General features: G+C 37.1%; 1 protein-coding gene across 1 annotated transcript in view; it reads left to right on the forward strand.

Annotated features, from left to right (window-relative positions):
• Positions 1-20,874, forward strand: part of map3k5 (mitogen-activated protein kinase kinase kinase 5) — a 69,492-nt gene that overhangs the window by 22,540 nt on the left and 26,078 nt on the right. Inside the window, exons 4-12 of the mRNA XM_015002067.2 lie at positions 2,932-3,125; positions 4,671-4,839; positions 6,292-6,398; positions 12,630-12,800; positions 14,270-14,382; positions 15,633-15,792; positions 16,991-17,144; positions 17,238-17,345; positions 18,770-18,822. Of these exons, the coding sequence (XP_014857553.2) occupies positions 2,932-3,125; positions 4,671-4,839; positions 6,292-6,398; positions 12,630-12,800; positions 14,270-14,382; positions 15,633-15,792; positions 16,991-17,144; positions 17,238-17,345; positions 18,770-18,822 (1,229 nt within the window). The remainder of the gene's footprint in view (positions 1-2,931; positions 3,126-4,670; positions 4,840-6,291; positions 6,399-12,629; positions 12,801-14,269; positions 14,383-15,632; positions 15,793-16,990; positions 17,145-17,237; positions 17,346-18,769; positions 18,823-20,874) is intronic.

Below are 20,874 nucleotides of genomic sequence, written 5' to 3' on the forward strand. Positions count from 1 at the left end.
CTGGTTAACAACAGAATCTGTTTAATTACGCTGCAACAGCAGGTTTCAGGCTGGCTGTTCAGGATGAGCTGCTAATATGACGAGCTAACAAATAGAGCAACTCGTCATCAATCCCAGGCCTCAGATTCCCCTCAAGCCAAAGTCTGTTTCACCTCAGTGAGCTTTTACCTGTAAACGACTCGTTCAAGTTCCCGTCAGATGAGCTGCAGCTGTTCTGAAACATTCAGGAGCTCCTGGAAACAAACCTGCCATTTGATTCCTGTGACGGCATGAATCATACACAGACAGTAAAGCTAAATATAGCAGCAGTGTTTTGCAGCACGCTTTAGTTAAGAGAACCAGGGGTCGGGGTGTTATTGTTTTTTTCAGAGAGTTGATGTCATTATCCTCTGTTGCACAGGAGGAAGTTGTTATCAGTTGATAGATTTCATCGCTGCACCCTGCCGTCTTTCACTTCCTTTTCAGTGGCAGTGAAGGCATCAGCTGAAAGGCTGAAAACATGATCGATTGTTAGTCAGGAAGCAGCTGCTTTTCAGCTTCTGATGCTCATCTAACAGGTTTTTTTTTCTTTTTGAAAACATTGCAAGGTTTTCTTTTTGTGCTTCAGCTGTGTGCACATACCACACATTTCCTCTTTCTTTAATTAGCAGCAAAAAGGCCACCAGAGCTTTATCATTACAGCCAAACCACAGGTGTCTACAAATGAGATGTAAATAAATAGCCCTATCGGTGCTGTTAGCTGCAGCAGAAATAAGACATGAAGCAAAATAAAAGCCAAAGATGGAGGAAAGTGATGGTGTATGCAAAGGTTTGCAGCAGGTCAGCATTAAATTTCACTGTAATTTGTTCAGTGGACTGGAGGAAAATGTTAAATCCATCGAAGTGCATACCTGTCGGTGTTTGTAGAATAAAAAATCAGCTTTTAATGGCGTAGTTATCGCTGTTCTCACAGCTGCTGTGTGTTTATTCTGACTTATTCACAGTAATGTTTTGTGAAATAAAAAGCTTTAAGCAGAGGAAGCAGCTTAAACTTCCTCTGAAACTCTGCTTCCCATCTATTTACAGTAAAACGCTGTCCAGTTTATTCTCTATCAAGTTAGATTTGATGGGAACTCAGCAATAAAATTAGTTGTTTGTTTATATATGAATGAAACAAAATATTGTAACTGAAGTTTAGAACATTTCCAGATTTCAGAGCAGATGAGGAATATTAAACGCAAAAGAGCAGCTTTTTGATGCTCATCTAGCTAAAACTCAGTCATCAGTATCATGTCTGGATTTTGATATATTATGACAAAGGAAGACCAGCAGGTATTCTGGACAGAAAACAGATTGGTTCTTTAATAGAAAACTCTTTCTAACCAGAATGTGTTGATTAGTATTAGCCAGACATAAAATGATGGAATGAGCACTTTTACTTTCCTCACTAGAAACAAGATGGTTTCCCAACCACAAGATATTCACTTTTACTCCATTTGTTGCTTTTTGTGTTCTGTATGTCGGTACAACACGTCTGCTGATGTGTGCAGATTTCTTAAATAAAACCAATTTCTCCAAATGTTGCCAACACATGTTTACAAACGTTGATTTGGGATAAATTTCTCTGTTTCTCAATTTATGTGAGATTGTTTAATTTTCCATACAAGTTGCTTTTGTGTAGCATTAAAATAAAAGTTACTTTTCTATCAGAAAATTATCTCTAAGCTTAAGATTGTAACGTTTTGATGATTCTGTCTAACTGAAGGTTGCAAATCAGACGTTTAGTGATTTGAACAATTTAAAACTGACATTTTTTGTCCAGCTGTTCATGGATCTGATGGATAACTGTGGTCACAAACTGCTATAAACACCAGGATCCACTGTAATTTTTGTCGAGCCATTTTTCACCACTTCAGAAAATTACAGTAAAACTGAGCTTTTCAAAAAGTGCCTTCAAAGCCTCAGTTAGGGTGCCGGTTTGTAGGATCTCCAAACGTTTGCTCCTCACTGGATAAATATGCTGTCAGTACTTTTTTTCCTGGATGAGCGCTGTCTTATACTGGGTTTGGTGTTTTTTGTCACATGAATTCATCACTTTTTCCAAATATCATGTATGATTTCTCATTTAAATGACTATAAGTATTGTAAGATACAAATCCAAACATGAATGAAAAAGAAAAGGCCATAAAAAAGATTGAAAAAGTCCAAATAAGGTTTCGCATAATATGCATTTAAAATTAATATTTAAATATGTAAATTTCTTCTTTGAAGAAACTAAGGATCCATTCACACCAGTCCTATTTAGTCCACTTTAATCCAACTCTATTAAAGTTTGTCTTGGAAATCTGGGGAGATGTGAATACTCAAACTCCGCCTACAAACTTACATCTTGTTTCAGTCGAAGTGAAATCTGGTGGCATATGTGAATGCCAAGCAGACCGGAGACTGCTCTGAAAGCAGGAAGTGAACTATAGCGCAGGGTTTTCTGGGTAAATGCAACCAAGACAAACGTGTGTTTAGCGCTAGCGGGAGAAACGACTCATTGTCTTTTACCAAAGAAAATCTTAAATTACCCCATTTTTACTCCATTTTTGTTTTCGTAAACAAAAGTTTTACTGTGTCTTCTTCTGAGGTTTTTATGTCATTTCCTCTAGTAGTACTTGGTGTAGCGCCCCCACAGGTGAGGAGGTGAACAGGTTTTTCAGAGGGTTTGGATTGTTAGATGCAATGCAATGTGAAAGAGAAACAGACCAGCTGAAAATGAAACAAAAGTTGCAATTTTGATCCCCAATTGTACCAAATCTACCAGACTGTCAGGTGTGAAAACACCTTAGATGAAAAACTGCACGTCTCAACTGTTTCTAATCTGAAGTGAGAAGTAAATAAATAGACGATTTCACTGCTTTACTGGTTACTCCAACAGCATGTAATGTTTGTGTTTTCCATCCACAGACATGTTCAGCCAACTACACCTTCATCCCGTACATGGTCACACCTCACAACAAGGTGTACTGCTGCGAGAGCAGCCTCATGAAGGGCCTGACGGAGCTGATGCAGCCCAGCTTCGAGATGCTGCTGGGGCCCATCTGCATGCCGCTGCTGGACCGCTTCATTCAGCTGCTCAAAGTGTCACAGGCCAACTCTCAGTGAGTGCTTTCCTGCAGTGTGCGTGTGTGTGTGTGTCATCAGCGACCATCCCGTGGCTGTGAATCTTTCATTTTGGTCATGTTGCAAAGATGTTGTAACCTAATAAAAAGTCTTTCGCCACTGCGGCTCATAAGAAGGGATGTTGAGTGAACAAACATCCTGTTTTTGGCTGTTCTGCAGAGGAAGAACTCTGTTTACGGACCATTTTTATTGACAGCAAAGGGTTCGAGCAGAAATGGCAAAGCTGCAAAATGCACCAATTCCATGTTCAACGTTTAGATGGAAATGTCTTCTTATTCCAGGGAAAGTTGGTGATTGTAGATGCAGACCATTTTACAGTTTGGATCAGGGCGGTCTCAAATGCTGTGAAGTCATAATAGAAATAATTTTAAAGTTTGCTATGTCCCTGTAATTAGTCAGTACTTTGCTGAAACACATTTTTGACGTGAGATTACCAGTTTTTGACATTATATCTCAAGTTGGATCAGTAAGATCTGTGAAGATCAATGTTCAGTTTATGCCACAGATAAAAATGAATTTAGGTCTTTCTCTTAACTGGCCCATTCTAATATTTGTGTATCGTTTAATTAAAACCAGGTGTGTCCAACTACACAAATGAGCGCTGGCGTTTTTCATGTTTGAGATCTGCTCAAAATATTTAACTGTTTCCAAAAAGTTGAATGAATACCAATACTTTTGCTGTCAGTTAAATTTAACTGTAATATATTTACCTTAGGAGGAGGATGGTCATACATTTATTCACTTTATACCCAGTTTGAGGAAACCTTGCGGTTGTTTAAGAGGAAGTTAAAGTTCTCTACTGGCATGGACTTCCGCTGAAGGTTATATAGCATTGTTATAGCTTTAAAAGAAAGGGATTTTTGAAATTGAAAATGTTTCACCATTTATTTTAGTAAATTAATGTGTTTAAAAACTGTAGTTTTTGTCTTTTAAATGGGACCTATTATTCAAAATTCACGTTTTTGTGGTTCTAAAAACTCCGAAGCACTTAAAAATAAAAACCACCCAGGTATTTTTAGTAATAAGAAAATGTTTTTATGCTTTTCAGAAATAGCCCGATTGTTAAGTCATAGTCCACAAGCACTGTGGGTTACCTAGCAACCTCAGCAGAGCCCAGTCCGTCACCTAGCAACCTCAGCAGAGCCCAGTCCGTCACCTAGCAACCTCAGCAGAGCCCAGCCCATCACCTAGCAACCTCAGCAGAGCCCAGCCCGTCACCTAGCAACCCCAGCAGAATTCCAGCACAGTTTAGGAGGGAGGTTATATGGATTTAAAGTGACAGAGACCCTAAAACAGCTCATTGTGAAAGGAATTCAAAACCAGACTAAAATCTCATTGTCTAAAAATAATTTTGTAAAAAAAAAATGTGAAGACCTGTCATAAGCATTCATGGGTCACCGTGGCTTTAATAAATGAAATTATATTTTTTTATTAACTCAGATTAACTCAGTCTGATATAAAAATGTGTCTCAACATTAATCTGATTGGTTTTTCTAACTAAATGCATCGTTTTCGTCCTGCAGCCAGTATTTCAGAGAGACCATTCTGAACGAGATCCGTAAAGCTCGGGAACTTTACACCGGCGTGGAGCTGTCAGCCGAACTGAGCCGAATTCAGCAGAGGCTGGACAACGTGGAGTGTCTTTCAGTGGACGTGGTCATCAACCTGCTGCTGACATACAGGGACATCCAGGTGAGCACTGAGCTATGAAAAACGACATGGGATCATGTTGTTCTGAGCAGCAAGCAGTAAAAAAGACAAGATATTTGCCTCCTACCTGAGGACAGACACTGCACTGAGTTAGAAAATGCTTAATGCTGTGTCAGACTTGTCTCCAGGTTGTACTGTTGCCATGTTTACCCATGTCTCTGTGACAGTCGAGCTGTGCTTGACTAAAACATTCAGTGACTGGATGGCAGCAGTCAGAAATGTCTCCAAGTGTTCAAACTCGAGTTCTTAACTAAAGAAAATAGTGAAACGTATTTTCTCTGGCACAGTGTATGAACAAGTAAAATGTTTATTTGCTGCACCTGTAAAGGTTTTAGAAACTCTCTCTCCAGACAAGTTAATTGTTTTCCAGGTGCACAATTAAGAATAAGCACCAGGAAATTTACTGAAAGTCAGATTCAGTTTTATACAAAACAAATGAGTCAATAAGATACCAGATAAAATTGTTTATGACAGATGATACGTTAAACAGAATCCCTTACATAATTGGTGTACGTGTGTCCCAATTAGATACTCCATTGAAACACTTCATTATTATAGACGGTTCCCACAAGACCGGGCCAGAAGTAAGTCATTCCAGAAATCCGCCATCTTGGTAGGCAGCCGTTAAACAGCGCTTCATAGGAGCAGCATTAGCAAAACTTGAATTAGTTTTTTTAACTGTTTTCTGCTCTTTAGTAGAAACAGTTCAGTATCTAGAATAGCTCTTATGAATCAACGAGTCCATTGTATTTTTGTTGATGATAAATGTCTGAATATCTGTAATATAAATACATTTTTTAATCTATTACTCATTGGTAATAGTTGATTACTAAAACAACCATTAGCTGCAGCCCCATTTAGCAGAAAATCAACAACAAAACCTCAAAGATGAGGTTAATGTCACATTTAAGAGCAAAGTAAACTCAGACGTACCGACTGAAGGTAGATGTCTGGAAGAGGTCACCTCAGCCACTTTCATCCCTTCAGAGGATCGTTTCTCCTCCAACACAAGTCGTCCCAAACCACCTGCGGAGAGCTTGTGGCGCATCTTTTGTGCCGCTCATTTTAAAACTTCCATTCTTCCCCATCTTTCATCTCTGCTTTGTGGTGCATTCATTGTCCACATCCTGCTGCTCACCAAAAGCATCGCACAGCCTCATGAATCTTTCATTAGGACAACAAGCATACAGGATGTCGTGAATTATTCAGCAGGCAGTGGCTGGAGTGAATATGTAGGCAAATATAAGGAACAAAAATATGATGAAGAGCCCACTCAATTACCGGCATGCATTTGCTGCTCGAGAGAGTGGAGTGTCTGTATGAATACGGTGCTGAAGTCAGAGTTTTGCAGGAGCTGCTTCTGTTCCCACAATCTTTATGTCAACACTAAGGGTGCAGCAGAAACTGAACTGCATTGTTTTATTTGCCTTCCAGGATTATGAGTCCATTGTGAAGCTGGTTGAAACTCTCGAGAAGCTGCCGACCTTTGACCCCATGGCTCATCCACACGTGAAGTTTCACTATGCCTTTGCACTGAACCGGTAAGACAGAAAACATGCAAGTAGCATTCTGCTTTACAGCCTGCTGATCTGCCAAACCCGAAGGCTTTAATTATTAGATGTTACACACAGGAAACTATTTACCACATGGAAACGTTTCTAGAAGAAACATCTTGGTTTATTTTGAACGGTGACCTCTGAGGGACATTGTAATTAAAAAAATAAAAAGTAAGGGTAAACTCAAAACTTTTTGATTCATCTAAGAGATTTTCATTAGTTTTTTTTTTTTTTAGCAAATTTTAGACTTATGAAACTGAACTGTTCAGGTTTTTTTTTTTGAGAATTTCTTTTAGATTAATCTAAAAAAAATTCTGAGTTTTTTTCTAAAAAATTTTTATGAGATTAACCTCAAGTTTTTTGAGTTTTTCCTAGCAAATTTTTGATTTCGTAAACTCAGAAATTTCCAAGTTTCTTCTTGAAAAATTCTGAGATTAATCTTAAAGTCCCAGATTTTTTTTTCTGCGAATTTTTCAACTCCTCAAGATAAGAATTTCTCTTTTTTTTTCTAGAAAATTTCTGAAATAAAGTTCAAAATTTCTTGTGGTTTTAGTAGAAATATACTCCTTTTTTTTTCTTTTTTTGTAGTTTTTTATATGTGAACGTATTGGGCCGAGTATTGATACTAAAATCTAAAACCAAAATAGTTTGTTTCTAAATGTTACCAAATAGTCAAACCAGAAATTCACTTTCCAAATAATAAACGACATTCATTCGGCTTTTCTTGTGTTTTTTTTAGTTTAAAGATGTCATAACTTCAACTTGAAGACAAATGACCTCTGTTCTGTACCCAGAATGCATTGCTGCAGAACTACCGTGTAGTGAAGTCTAATGGGGGATTTTTATAATTTAATTGCTTTTGTCTTTGCCGGGCTGTTTTAAACTATTTTTGCTTAACTTTATCAGTATACTGAAGTTCACATATGTAGGTTTTAAGTGACTGTTTATTATTTTCCAAACAGAAAATCCTCAGTATGGCACAGATGTGCCACACAGTTGGGTTTTGACTGCTTCTTTCACACCAGCTGCTTTTCTTGTAAAACCTTCCTGCAGTTTTTATGGTACATTTGCCTCATTCAGCAAATAAAGGATGATGGTCATTAATCTGGCAGCAGTTGTTGACACCGAATGTGAGCGACTTTTCAGCTTACAGCTGCAACCTGGACCATTTCTGTTTGGCTTCACAGTCGCACAGAATAAATGTTAGACAGAAAATCTATCGTTCGGCTTCATGAGCAGAATGTGGTGCAGATATTTTGTTCCAGTTCGCCTCACAAAAGCTGAGATGAGTCACTGTACCTGCAGATAAAGTCAAGGAGATGTGTGGTCTGATTTATTTTTGCTGAGAGAAAAAACATGCAGCAGAGAAACTGCGTTTCAGTTGCATGCAGTAAAGAAGACAAATGTCTTATGCAAGTAGAAAATATAGAAACACATTTATAGAAGTTGCATTTTAAGGTTTCTGACATAAAAGCCCAAAATTTAAAAAACAGTTGTGCAGAAAAGCAAGAGTAATAAAACAATAATAGGAGACGCTTCCTTTGTTGCAGATGTTAAATGCCTGCTTTTTGTATCAATGACTAGTGTAATCTGTCAAGAAAATCTGGAAATTTAACACCAATGTAAGTGAAATTATTAAATTATGATGCGAGATGTGCAAACCAGACACTTCCAGCATCAAGTTTTCTGAATTTGTAGCACAATTTCCAAAAATTGCTACAAATTTTGCAAGAAAACAAATTTTTTGATTACATTTTTTAAGATTAAAGTAGAAATTATGTTAAAAAAGGAGAAATTATGAGAAAAAGTTAAGTGAGAGTGAATAAAAAAGTGGAAAAGGTATATTAACAATAAAGTACAAATCAACAGTCAGACCTGCAACAGGTAAGCCTCGCCTAAATGTGCCAATGTGTAAAACCAGACTTAATAGCTAAAATCTTTTTCACATTTCTTTTAACAAGCTATTTTGATTTAAATCACAAAAATTCTAGTTTTTTCTCAAATCAAATTTCAACCTCATTGTTTTAATTTAATTGTGTGACAGGAGAAGAAAACTTCCCAATTCTTTTTCCTTCTAGTGATTAAAACTCCTCTTGTTAGAAGCAGATCTCCAGATGTAAAAACACACTAGTAGCTGTCAAATGAAGTGTAAAATAGACACACTGGTTCGTTATAAAGTCTGAAGTGGTGCAGTAAAGCAACACCAGAAATAAATATTCAAAATGATCCAAACACAAACATACTAAAACCCTAAGGCATAAATATGTGTATGTAAGTATAAAAATAAAAAGCTTCATATTTATGGTCAGAATGTTATAAAACAAAATAAAACAGATTGAAAATGTATTGAAATTAAGTACAATACAACTAGAATATTTTTTGCATGTTTTAATAATAAAATCAAGTTTTTGTTATGAACAACAAAGCTTAAGCAGAAATGTTTTGAGTGTTTTACATTAGATAAGTGCTAATGTAAACTTTCCTTTTTTCTTAGTTTTGCCATTTTGAGACAAAAGTGGAGACATTCGATTCTCCTGGTTTTAGATTTTTAGGGACACAGAAAGCCTGTTGGTTCTGTTTCACATTTCTATCAGCTGTACATCTTTTTATTGCTTCAGTAGAAAAATGCCGTCCTGCACCCAACATGTTTTGCATTTTATCCCGGCCTGATTTGAATCAGTGGGTCGTTAAAAAGCCTTAGCAAAAACTTTAGCAGATAATTCCATTTAAATCAGATATGATGACAAAAACATGAACTTAGCTGTTCTACTTCAAGATTTCTGTGGCTTCCTAGTTATTTCTAATTTACTAAAGTTTAACGTGAAGTGCAGTGAGGCTGTTTGGCAGAATGAGGATGCAGCAAAACTCTGGCGTACAGCAGAGATGCCTCTGCAGGAAGCCTGAGGGCTTTAATTACAGTGACATCCTGTAGAAACTCACCCAGATGACCATCCTTTAGGCTGGTTTGGGTGTTCAGAAAGCTTTTACGCTCCTCTGGTGGAAGGTTAAGCATGATTTATGATGCCAAAAACTGTACAGTTTCTGCTACGTACACAGTTAAAACCAGATGTTTACATACCACAGCTAAAAATACACAAAACTTTCCTTACTGTCTGAGATTAAAGCAGACTAAACCTTCCCTGTCTGTGGTCCTATTAGGATATTTTTATTTTTTCAGTGCCAGGACAATGAGAGTGAGAATATTTTTTAAAGTATTTTCAATCCTTGGTTTCTTAAATGTCAGACTTCCTGCTTTCTTGTGTGAGATCTTGTACAAATCGAGATATTGGACCTCCACAGGTTGGTCTTTAAAGCGATCATATGATTTTAAATCCTTCATTCTCACATTTGAATCATTCAGTTGTGCTCTTTTTAAAGACTGAATTCCTCACATAAATGCAGAAATGCTGCCAATCATCCTCATGTATGTGCTCTCCTTTCTTTCTGCTGTGCTACAGCTAAGGATAAACAGTTTTCCTGTAATGTTGAGTCTTTTCTCCACCATTAATACTATTAGCAGCGCATACACGAGCATGATTGACAGCGCTAACACCCTCCTTGTAGCTCTGATTGGTTGTTTTTGACCGTTTGGATTTCTGGAGATGGCAAAAGCAGCACTGTGAGAAGCTTATTTATTTTTTTATTTTTCAAATTATTCGTCTCTGATAGGTTTTTCCATATTTGTTAAAAACTATCATTTATAAAAGTTACATATTGCACCAAAATCAAATGCAAATGTATGGAGAAAAAAATCCCTATAAAATCCTCTCATGTTTCTGGCACTTAGCAAATAAAAATAATTTCTATAATCTTAACTGACCTAAAACTGGAAAAGTTGCATCTGATCTCATGTTAGAAAATATACTTTTAATTCAGTGTGGATAAACTTCATGTTTAGGCTGTGTCCAGTTAAGCAACATTTTATTGGTTTGTTATGTAATTTGGTTAAATAAAAGTGTCTATTTAAAGAAAGACTAACTGAATTCTTTCACTGAAGTGTTGTTATATAATTACCTTCACTTTGGTTATTTCACTGTGTTCTGACTCAGCATGGCGCGGCCCACTCGGAGCCCTCAAATTAACAATATGTGGCCTAAATAAAAGCCGAGTGATTGATGTGAAGCTGTTGCTATGCTTCCCTAATGAATCGTCCACTTTATAGCGGCTTCTGTCTCAGTTATGTGGGTGTTGAACAACGAGCCTGTTGCTCAGGTTGGCGCCTGACAGGAGCAGGAAAAGAATTGCCCTCTATGCAAATACGCATCAGCAGCGTGGAGAGGAGAAAGGCAGGAAACGGAGAGCGGGACGAGGAACGTGCAGGTCTGTGTGGGCCGTCGCCATGGCGATGGCCGTCAGGCCTCGCGTGGTATTTAACCTTCACACCCTGGAGAACGCAAATCTTTTTTGTTAATTTTCAAAGCGTGTCCAGAATAAGTCTTCCTAATCTAAACTAAAAGATTTATTGATGGGGAAAAAGCGTTGGCAGGAAACATCGTGGAGTTTCATCCACTTCCTTCAAAGTATTTGAAATAAAGAGAAAAACCAGAAATGACTTTTTACTCGCATTTTGCTGCCATTTCAGCTGCTTTGAGGGGTGAACCTCTACTTAGGGGCGAGTATTTATCGTATCATTTATCATTTATCATGATAAATTTCTTACCATATGAATTTTGATGTAGCATTGTCTCGTTAATTTCCAATAAATGATGTTTAAGACCCAAAACTGTCTGAACTATTGGGATTGTTAGTTACTGTTTGTTCAAAAAGACAATCAATACATATCAATAACTTTGAAAATATTATTAAATTCATGTATTATGTGTCAGTCAGAGTCATACGGTCACCTAAAGATAATAAATGGTTCTTATTGTCACTTTTACAGTTTTTATATTGGCACCACCATGGACTTCAGTGATAAAAGCTGAAGTCCATATCGCCTGCCTCTTCTAGTTTTACACATCTGGAGATTAACATTTTTATAAGCTCAGTCAGGCTGAATGAGAAGCATCTGTGAAAATTACATTTCAAATGTCGCTACAGATCCTCCACCTGAACTTTGACTAGACCATACTATCGCATGCATATGGTTTGATCAAAGCTACTCGGTTGTAGCAGCTGGATTTACGCTGAGACTATAATAAACACAGAATAAATCTGTTTTATGTTGGTATCTTACATAAAATCTTCATAAAACAGTTGCAGTTTGACAAATAAGGAGAAGTTCAGTATGTATGACTTTATTTGGAAGATAAATTATTATTAGTGTGTAGAGAACTGTGCAACAGTCTCAACTAATGCCACATTTCTTTAGTTTCCAAGCAACCACACTTTCTGCTGAGGTGGATTTGTTTATAACTTATTTGGATTACCTGAAAATCTTTCTTTAGACTTTAAAAGCTGCACCTAACAGTTATATTAATTAATCTATTGGTTACTCTGACAATTAATCGTTTAATCTGATTTTAATAATTCACATTCTGCAGATTTTTCATTTAAGCATTTATTAGAAATACATTTAAAAAATCCAAAATTAAATATTTTATTGCCTTTCATGCAATAACATGGCATTAGTTTAGTGAATTTGAACCTTGTGAAGCTAAATCTGAACAACTTAAGGAGTTTTGGGTAAAACATATTTGCAGACAAATGTTTTTGTTTGTCTTAAATCCAAAATGCATCCATTTTTTTTACAGTTTTGGCCTTAATTATTGATTTGAGTATTTTTGTTCTTACAGCAAATTGGCTTTTTTTTGTTTATGCTCCGATTAATCGTTATTAATATGATTTATCGTTTCAGTCTGATTTTACCTAATTTGTGGCAGAAATGGAACAAAACCTAAGTTTTTAGAAGCTACTTTTTCTCATTTTAAGTTTGTTTGTAGGAGACATCATGAAGACAGATTAAAGAGAAACTTATCAGAACATAATTACCCTCCTCGTCCTGTAACGCAGCTCATTATTGCACGAATATCTCCCCAGATTAAGAATGTTGTAATGACACTTCAACATTAAGACAGTCTAATTACGAAAGATATTCCCAGTTTTCAACCAGCATGTCTGGATCTGTGCTCCAAGCCAATTAATTAGCATCTTTGTTATTGCCAAACGTCTCACACAAGTTGGAAAGTGTGTGAAATTAGATTTCTGACTGACTCGTTGTTTTCCGTTTCTGCTTTTTGTGTGTTTTGACACTCGTGTGTGTTTGTGTGACTGCAGGAGGAACCTGCCTGGTGACAGACAGAAAGCGCTGGACATCATGCTGCCCCTGGTGGAAGGGGAGGAGCAGGTCGCGTCGGACATCTACTGCATGGTGGGCCGGATCTATAAGGACATGTTCCTGGAGTCTCACTTCACCGACACTCAGAGCAGAGACAAAGGCACCCTGTGGTGAGAAAACCAGGCGGGACGACTGATCTGCGTATCGGTTACATTCCTGCTCATTTGCCTCTTCCAGACACTGAGTCACCAATAAATATTGTTAAAATAAGTTTTTTGAGGGACAAGATGCATAATAACTGTGGTGACTCACTGTAGTTCATCATGGCAAGATGCTCTAATCCAACATTTCCAATTAGTGGGAAAGCAAAACGATTTGTCGGTAATAAGATTTATGGTTTGTATTTTCAGCAAATTGCATCTGATTACAGCAACAGAATGCAAAACATCCTTTTACATTATTCAGTTTGTCACACTTTGCTGCAAATATGCACAAAAAATGTGAGTAGGAACAGAAAGGGTGTCGGTCATGTTAGGATATTAGATTTTAATGGCGTATAAGAGGAGAGAAATGTTTAAAGTTTCATCAGATTTGAATACCACATTGGATACAATAAATTTATATTAGTTTTATTGCACTGCAAAAAATGTTATAAGTTTATGTTTCAGTGAAACCCATAGATTCATTATTTTATAAAAGGAGGGGGGGAAAGAACATGGGGAAAAATATAAAAAAGGAAAACTGGAAGAGTGGGAAAAAGAAAAAAGAAAAATGGGGAAAATAGAAAAATTAGAAATAAAACGAGAAAAATGAAAAAACTTAAAAGAAGCAAAAAAGAAAAGAAAAATTCTGAAACCTTCCAACAAGTTTTTCAAACTTTATTGCAATGAAGTTGTTAATCCTGCAGAGCATTTAATTTGACCATTAAAACTAAATGGATAAAAACAAGAATAATGTTGGAAGATTTTGCATAATTTTGCTTTTTTTACTATTCATTGTAGTTTATTATGAATAACACTTCAACCCAACACAAAGTCATATTCCTGCAGAAGCTTCATTCTTATAAACCCTGTTGTGAGAAAAAAAAGGTTTATTTTAATGTAAGCTGCATCATAATAACAATAAAATCCTCCACAGCATGAAGTCAGATGTGAGTGTAAACAGTTTGTCTTTCCGTTGGAGAACAGCGAAACACTCGGGACCAGTCAGAGCAAACTGAAACCTGCCCAACAACACAAGCCGTCTGATTATCGCTAACAGAAAACGGCAATTAAGACCTCATATATTTGTTCACTGAACATGCAGCAGAGATAATCAGCTTCCCATCTGGCTGGTATTTTCAGTTTCCATCTAAAAAAAAGAAAGCTTGCATGGGGCTCTAATAAGTTTCGCACATCATTCTGCAGCAGAGCAGATTGGTCATTAAATGAATGAAATCTCTCGTTATTTGGAAGCACTCATGATTGCAGGTTGGCAGTTTGTGGCCCCAGCTCAATAAGTCTAATTGTTTTTTCCTCCATCCTCAACTATCTCTGAAAGCCCTGTGAATGTTTTATGATGCCTCCGAGAGGCCTGGGTTTTTGGGATGACGCATTTCTTGGAGGAACCGTGTTTATTGGACTTTGTGTTCTGCTCTCAGGTTTAAAAAGGGGTTTGAGTCTGAGCCAACACTACACTCTGGCATCAACTATGCGGTTCTCCTGCTGGCAGCTGGACACCAGTTTGACTCTTCGTTCGAACTCCGAAAAGTCGGTAAGCAGACCTGGTGATTAACCTGTGGCTGATTAAAGTTATACCTGCCTTTGTGCAGGAAATCCTTCGTTACGTTGAAACATTTTTATGTCCTCACATCAATCTTCTACGTATTTTAAAGTGAAAAATGGTTTTTATTGGGTTTATTTTTTAAGTGCCTGTCATAAATGGTGCTTTAGCTCTGATTGTTTCCTCAATAACAATATAAACGTTGATGGCTCCCTCTCTGTCGGGGTGTGCGCTCATTATGTGTTCAATAAAGACTAATGAGCCCAGGAAGGCTTGTTTGTCACTGAACTGGGTTTTCCTGGTTGATTAGAAGTCTGTAAACCTCCTTCAGAAGATTGCTCCTTTATTCACAACTATTTCTGCTATGTTGGTGTTATTACAGGTGTTATTACAGCTAAGCTCATGTGTTGAATGTTTTTCCTTTAGTGTTTAAAGTCTTTTGCTTGTAAACATTTTCAGCTTTAAGGTGGCTTACATATCACACGTTACTCCATTTACCTGGTAATGATGGGAAAATGTAAATCTATTGGGAAAAATGTATTATGAGTAAAATTTACTTTTTCATTTTTAAGAAATTACTTAAAATTAGCTTGTATACTGCCAAAATACAAAATCTTACCAAGTATCTTTGGTCTAGTTTCTAGTGAAAATATCTTATTGCACTTGAAATGAGACAAATGAACTTAGACGTAACATTTCAGGAAGATATAGGAGCTTGTTTTAGGTAAATAATTCCTTAATATTGATGAAAAAGTTCTTGTTCCAACGCTGATAAATTAACTTATAACATGGGGAAATGTCTTGTTGAATCTAGCCAGTGGAGCTGGTTTACTTCTCCATCAATATTAAGGAATTATTTACTTAAAACAAGCTCTTAAGTCTTGTTGAAATGCTTCTTTTAGGTTCATTTGTCTTATTTCAAGTGTACTAAGGTATTTGCACTAGAAACTAAACCAAAAATACTTGGTATTACTTTCTGTTTTTGCAGTGTTGAAGCTTTTAGTGACTGAAACTTTCAGTCTACCTGCAGCTGAATACTTTATGAAAAAATGATCAACTCTCCTTAACAGTGAAACTAAACATGCAAAACTGAAATCCCAACTACATATCATCCAAGCGGAGCATTGAAGTACCTTGGTGTTTGTTTGAGTTTGGTCCGACTTGTCAATGTTCCTAAGAAGTCAATGTTTCCCTTTTTTGGATGAAATGCTCATGTGCGCTGACTGGATTCTGCTTTCCAGGAGTTAAACTGAGCAGCCTGCTGGGGAAGAAGGGCAGCCTGGACAAGCTGCAGAGTTACTGGGATGTGGGCTTCTTCCTGGGCGCCAGCATCCTGGCCTGCGACAACACCAGGGTCATCCAGGCCTCCGAGAAGCTCTTCAAGCTCAAGGCTCCCATCTGGTGCGAACATGTACAAGCCTTTCTCAGATCCTAAAAAAAAAAAAAGCACATTTTGGTCCAACTCCTTCACCGACTGCTCCCAGTGTCGTTTTGATCTGGAGTGCGCTCGACTCTGCCTTGAAGGCGCAGCGGCCATCTGTGGCCATTGTGAAAACATTTGGTGCATTTTGCTTTAAGAGGAGAAAAGATCACAGGAGAATGTGTTTGCTCTTTTAGTCTTCGCAGGGATGTGAAAGAAAAGCCTCAGGAAAAAATGAATCAGTTAAATTAGCATCTGTGTGTCTTTGAAATGTTTCTATTTGTTAGTCTGGTTAGTTTTATTGAGCTTATAATCAAAATGGGGATAAATTTGTCCCATGTTGCGTCGATTTGAAGGAGAATATGAGATCCATCAGCCTTGAGTTTAATTTTTTTTCAGCTAGCAGCTCTTTGGAAGAAAAGCCTGCCAGATGTAGAAAACTATTTTTATTTTTTTGTTGGTATTTTTCCTCAAATATTTGAAGTTCAGTTACTAAATTGTTTCTTTGTAAGTCAACAAAAGTCCCTAAAAATCCAATTTACAGCTGCCTCTCTGCTTTTCATCCAGATCTTTCTACTTTGATTTTAAACCCTTAATTCTTCCTAACAAATATAATATATAGCTATAAGTAGTGAATACTACCTATAGATGTAGTATTCACTAATATAAGTACTATTACATTTTTATGACTGTCACCACAATCATAAAAATGTAGTGAACACTAATAATATTCGCTAATATAAATAATATTACATCCTTATAACTGCAGTAACAGATATAAAAGTGCCTGAATGTTAAACAGAATTTATTTTGACTCTTTTCCTTTGTGCCGTTACCTAGCAACCTCACCGGAGCCCAGCCCCATCGCCTAGCAACCCAGTCAGAGTTGGGGTTTGGATTTAAAGTGACGGAAGCCCTAAAACGGCTCATTCTGAAAGAAGTTCAAAATAGGCAGAAGTGACCAGAAATCAGGAACAATAAGAATAATTTTGTGTGAAAGATGTAACTTTACACCTGTTGTAACTTGTTCAAGGGAGCACGATGGGTTTATTTTAAGATGTTACTCTAGACTTTTGCACAGTTTCTTGATCCCATTGTGCTTTTTGTCTTGCTGTGTGGGGGAAAATCCCTCCTGTTCTGTTTACATGGTTTTTCACTGGGTTGGTTTGGTCTGTTCAGGTACCTGCGCTCTCTGGTGGAAACCATCTTGATCTACCAGCACTTTAAGAAGCCCGGCAGCGAGCCGCCGGCACCCAGACAGGAGCTGGTGGACTTCTGGATGGACTTCTTAGTGGAATCGACCAAAAAAGACGTCTCCTCTGTTCGATTTCCTGTCAGTAACAAATTCAGTTCTGCCCCACAAAAGAAAAGCACTACAGCATTGAACTTATTCATAAAAAGTGGAATAATAAATCTTTCCCTCAAGGTGTTGATACTGGAGCCGACGAAAGTGTACCAGCCTTCGTATTTGTCCATAAACAAAGATGTGGAAGACAACACCGTGTCCATCTGGCACGTTGCTCCAGACGATAAGGTGCGTATCCAACTACTCTGTCGTTCATAAAAATGTCACTTTTTCCAGTAGTTCTTTGTGTTCTTCACATTTTCCAGAACAAAAGGAATTGTGCTGAAGGATACCTGATAATGTCATCATGGCATTACTCAGTTTCTGCTTGATTCTCTGTAGTTTCACATTGTCTGAGACAAACAAGAAAAAGAAAGTGATGTGCCAGGATTTAAAACTTTCCAGTTGTGTTTCTTTGATTTCGAGTTGTTGCTTTAATATTTGTTGTTATCATTATTTATTATTGGGAACTTAAACAATCGATTTTAATTTCCCACTGAGTGTTTTCTTGTTCGAAATCTGATGCAGACCAAACAGCAAAAACTGAGGTTTTGGTTCTGTTCAAGAGAACCCTGGTTCAAATTCATATGTGAACATCAAGTGAACCCAAGAATAGGGATTATAGTGCAGGGCATGCTGGGTAAATGCAACCAAAACAACCGTGTAAGTCGAACGCTAGCGGGAGAAATGGTTTGTGATCTTTTAACAACAAAAGAGAAATTCTACAAGCGCCAGAATCTGGCCCCCCTCCATTTTGGTTTACATTTTGTGACAAAGGAAGTTGTACTCAATGTCTTCCTCAGAGGTTTTTCAGCCAGTTTTTCAAAGAGTGTGTAAAGTAAAAAATAAGTCAGTGCAATGAGTTTAACACCAGAGAGATATGCTGATGTTTATTTGTACTTGTAAGAATCGTAAAGCTGCATTTTGACCTGGTTAATTATTCTCATATTAAGAGATGCAATAATTCAAATTTAACTTGGAGGTTTCAAAAGCATGAATGAATATTTTCAGATCTCACCTAGAAAGAAGAGCGGAAATCTTAGAAAGATCCCTGAGACGAGAGGAGGATGATTTTCAACCTAAGAGCAGAATCTATTTGTTAGAAGGTTATGGTTTACTTGTGCAGGATGCTGGGAACGTAGCTTCTTGTTCGAAATTGTTTCAAGAAAAGAAACTACAGTACATCAGCTACATTATCTGAATATTTATTCCAAGTTCAATCCAGGAAGTTTCAAGTATTAGTTCTTCAATTTCACTCCAGCTCGAAAGCAAAATATGATTAAAAAATGTTTTTTACAAACTATGTGGAGAGACTGAAGAGCAGCAAGTAAAGATCTAATCAACATAAACAAAATGAAATGGCTGTAATATGATGTTATTCATAAAAAGCATTTAACTCCCAATTTAAAAAATACAGGTGGATAAAAATACTTCAAGATAATAATGTTCCTGAAGCTTGAGCAGTCTCAATTTGAGTTTTATTACTTTTAAATTGTCCCCTCAGACTAATATTCCTGTAACGATTCAATTTGCCACCAGCAGGAAAAACATTCATGTCCCACTGCAGCAAAACAGTAATTATACCGTTTTGATTTATTATTATTTTCTCACAGAACAAGGGGATACATGAGTGGAACTTCATTGCCACATCTGTTCGAGGCGTCAGGTAAGCATTTGCTGCCGTAATTTGAAATTTCTGCTTCAGAACGAGTCGTGTCAGACCAAGGCTGTGTCACCTGTTAGTTTTTTATGCTCTCCAGTCTTTTCAAAACGGATCAAAGGCTCTACAATCAGTTCTTAACAGAGACCTTGTTGCGTCAACGTCGGCATGACGCCTCAAAAGTTAGTGACAGCTTGTGTCTGTGTGCCAAACTAAATCAGAACGTATTCGATATGAGATGAGTCGATTAATTTTAGCATTATGCTAACAGGACTAAATCTGGGATTTCATGGTCATTTCTGTGGGATTCTCTAAAACCAGAAGATGCTTTATTATAGTTAGAAATAAATTTCTACTAGACTTTTATTGCATTGATTATATTGAAATTTTCATCAAAGTGATCACATTTTGTTTACATTTGAGTAGGGCTGCAATTAACGATTTTTTTTATCAATTATTTTGACAATTAATCAATTATTCGGACAAAAATTGGCATATTTTGCTGATTTTTCATTTAATATCTTAAGCTTTTTTTGTACAATACTATAAATACATTGAAAGAGACAAATAAGCAAGTATTCAGATTTCTTTGCTGCCTAAAATGCAGCTTTCCTTACGCGAACCAGGTGAAGCTAAAACTGCCGCTTGGAGACTTTTGAGTAAAACATATTTACAGACAAATGTTTTTTTTTAATCATATTGCAATTAAGTTTTGAGTTAATTACTGCTCTAAATATGTTTTTTATTCTTTCTATTTTGAATCTGTGTTCTCCAAATAATTAATCGATTACTAAATTAGTTGAAGTTATTTGAGTAATCAATTAATCACAAGTAATCTGATTGATTGTTTCAGCCCTACATTTGAGCATAAATTGCATGCAATGGCATGAAGAAACTGAAAACATTTAGTCAGTTTTTGAACATTTACGTCAGAAAATAGCCCCAGTTCCAAGATATTTCAATATTTGAGTTTGGAAATTCTCCCAGCAAATGAAGAACTGAAGTGAATGAAGACTATTGTTGCTGTTTGTTTCCATGATTTCACAAAGATGATACAAACACCAAAAGAGAAGGAAGGGACAAGTGGAAAATCCACTAAATCTTGGCTCAAACTGTGAAATCTGATGCTTAACATTCTTTTCTAAATTTAGTTATAGATGAGAAGAACAGCATGCTCTGAATTATTGACAGTATTTACATTATGAAGCCTGTATGGGAATTCGTGTTTCCATGAGTTTGCCTATCAATCAGTCGACTCTTGGGAGTCTCTGCTTCGCTCTCAGCTCTACAGGGACGCTCTTGTCCCGAAATGCTGAGCGGCTTCTGCAGAAAAGGAAGCTCGTTTTCTGCTATGTGTGGAGATTTTTGATGCATATTTTGGTTCCCAGGATTTGTTTTTGTTCGAACTTCTAAATTTCTTTAAACTGAAATCTACGCGCATTGGTTGTAATGTTTTACTATATGCATAAATCTTCTGCTAATGCGGCTCCAGATATTCGATGCATGAACTCCTGAAAACCTTCCGGCCTGCAGGTTTTCATGAAAACATGCCGGTCACGTCTGCAGACTCCATCAGAGTCTCGATCTAGCACCGACTGTTTTTATAATGGCTTGCTTTGCACCTATTTTTCCGCGGTTCTCAAAGGAGTTCAGTGTCAGATCGCAGAGAAGTGGAGGGCCGTCCTCACATGTTGCTAGGGAACGACTCCTTCTCCGTGCCCACTCTGCCTGCAGACAGCAGCAGGACACAAAAATGGCTCTGCAGGCTACAATACAACCACACATGCAGACACTGGCTCAGCATATCCGGCCTTGGCACGCTTAGAATCGGACAAGCAATCATCTCATTTGATAAAACTTTGAGCTGATGTGGAGTATTTGTGCAAAAACAAGCAGTATCCTGCAGCACATGTCTGAGCGGTGCTTGGGTTCATTTAATTTAACAGATGTGCATATTTTGCATCCTGATATTTAATATCCAAGAGTGCCAACTAGCTAATCTTCATTTGATATGAGTCATATCTCTGTGCATGTCATCAGGTTTCAACTAACTCTGGT

This window comes from Poecilia mexicana, unplaced genomic scaffold, assembly GCF_051168715.1.
Source record: "Poecilia mexicana isolate PSO_F unplaced genomic scaffold, ASM5116871v1 scaffold_21, whole genome shotgun sequence".
Taxonomy (NCBI): Eukaryota; Metazoa; Chordata; class Actinopteri; order Cyprinodontiformes; family Poeciliidae; genus Poecilia; species Poecilia mexicana.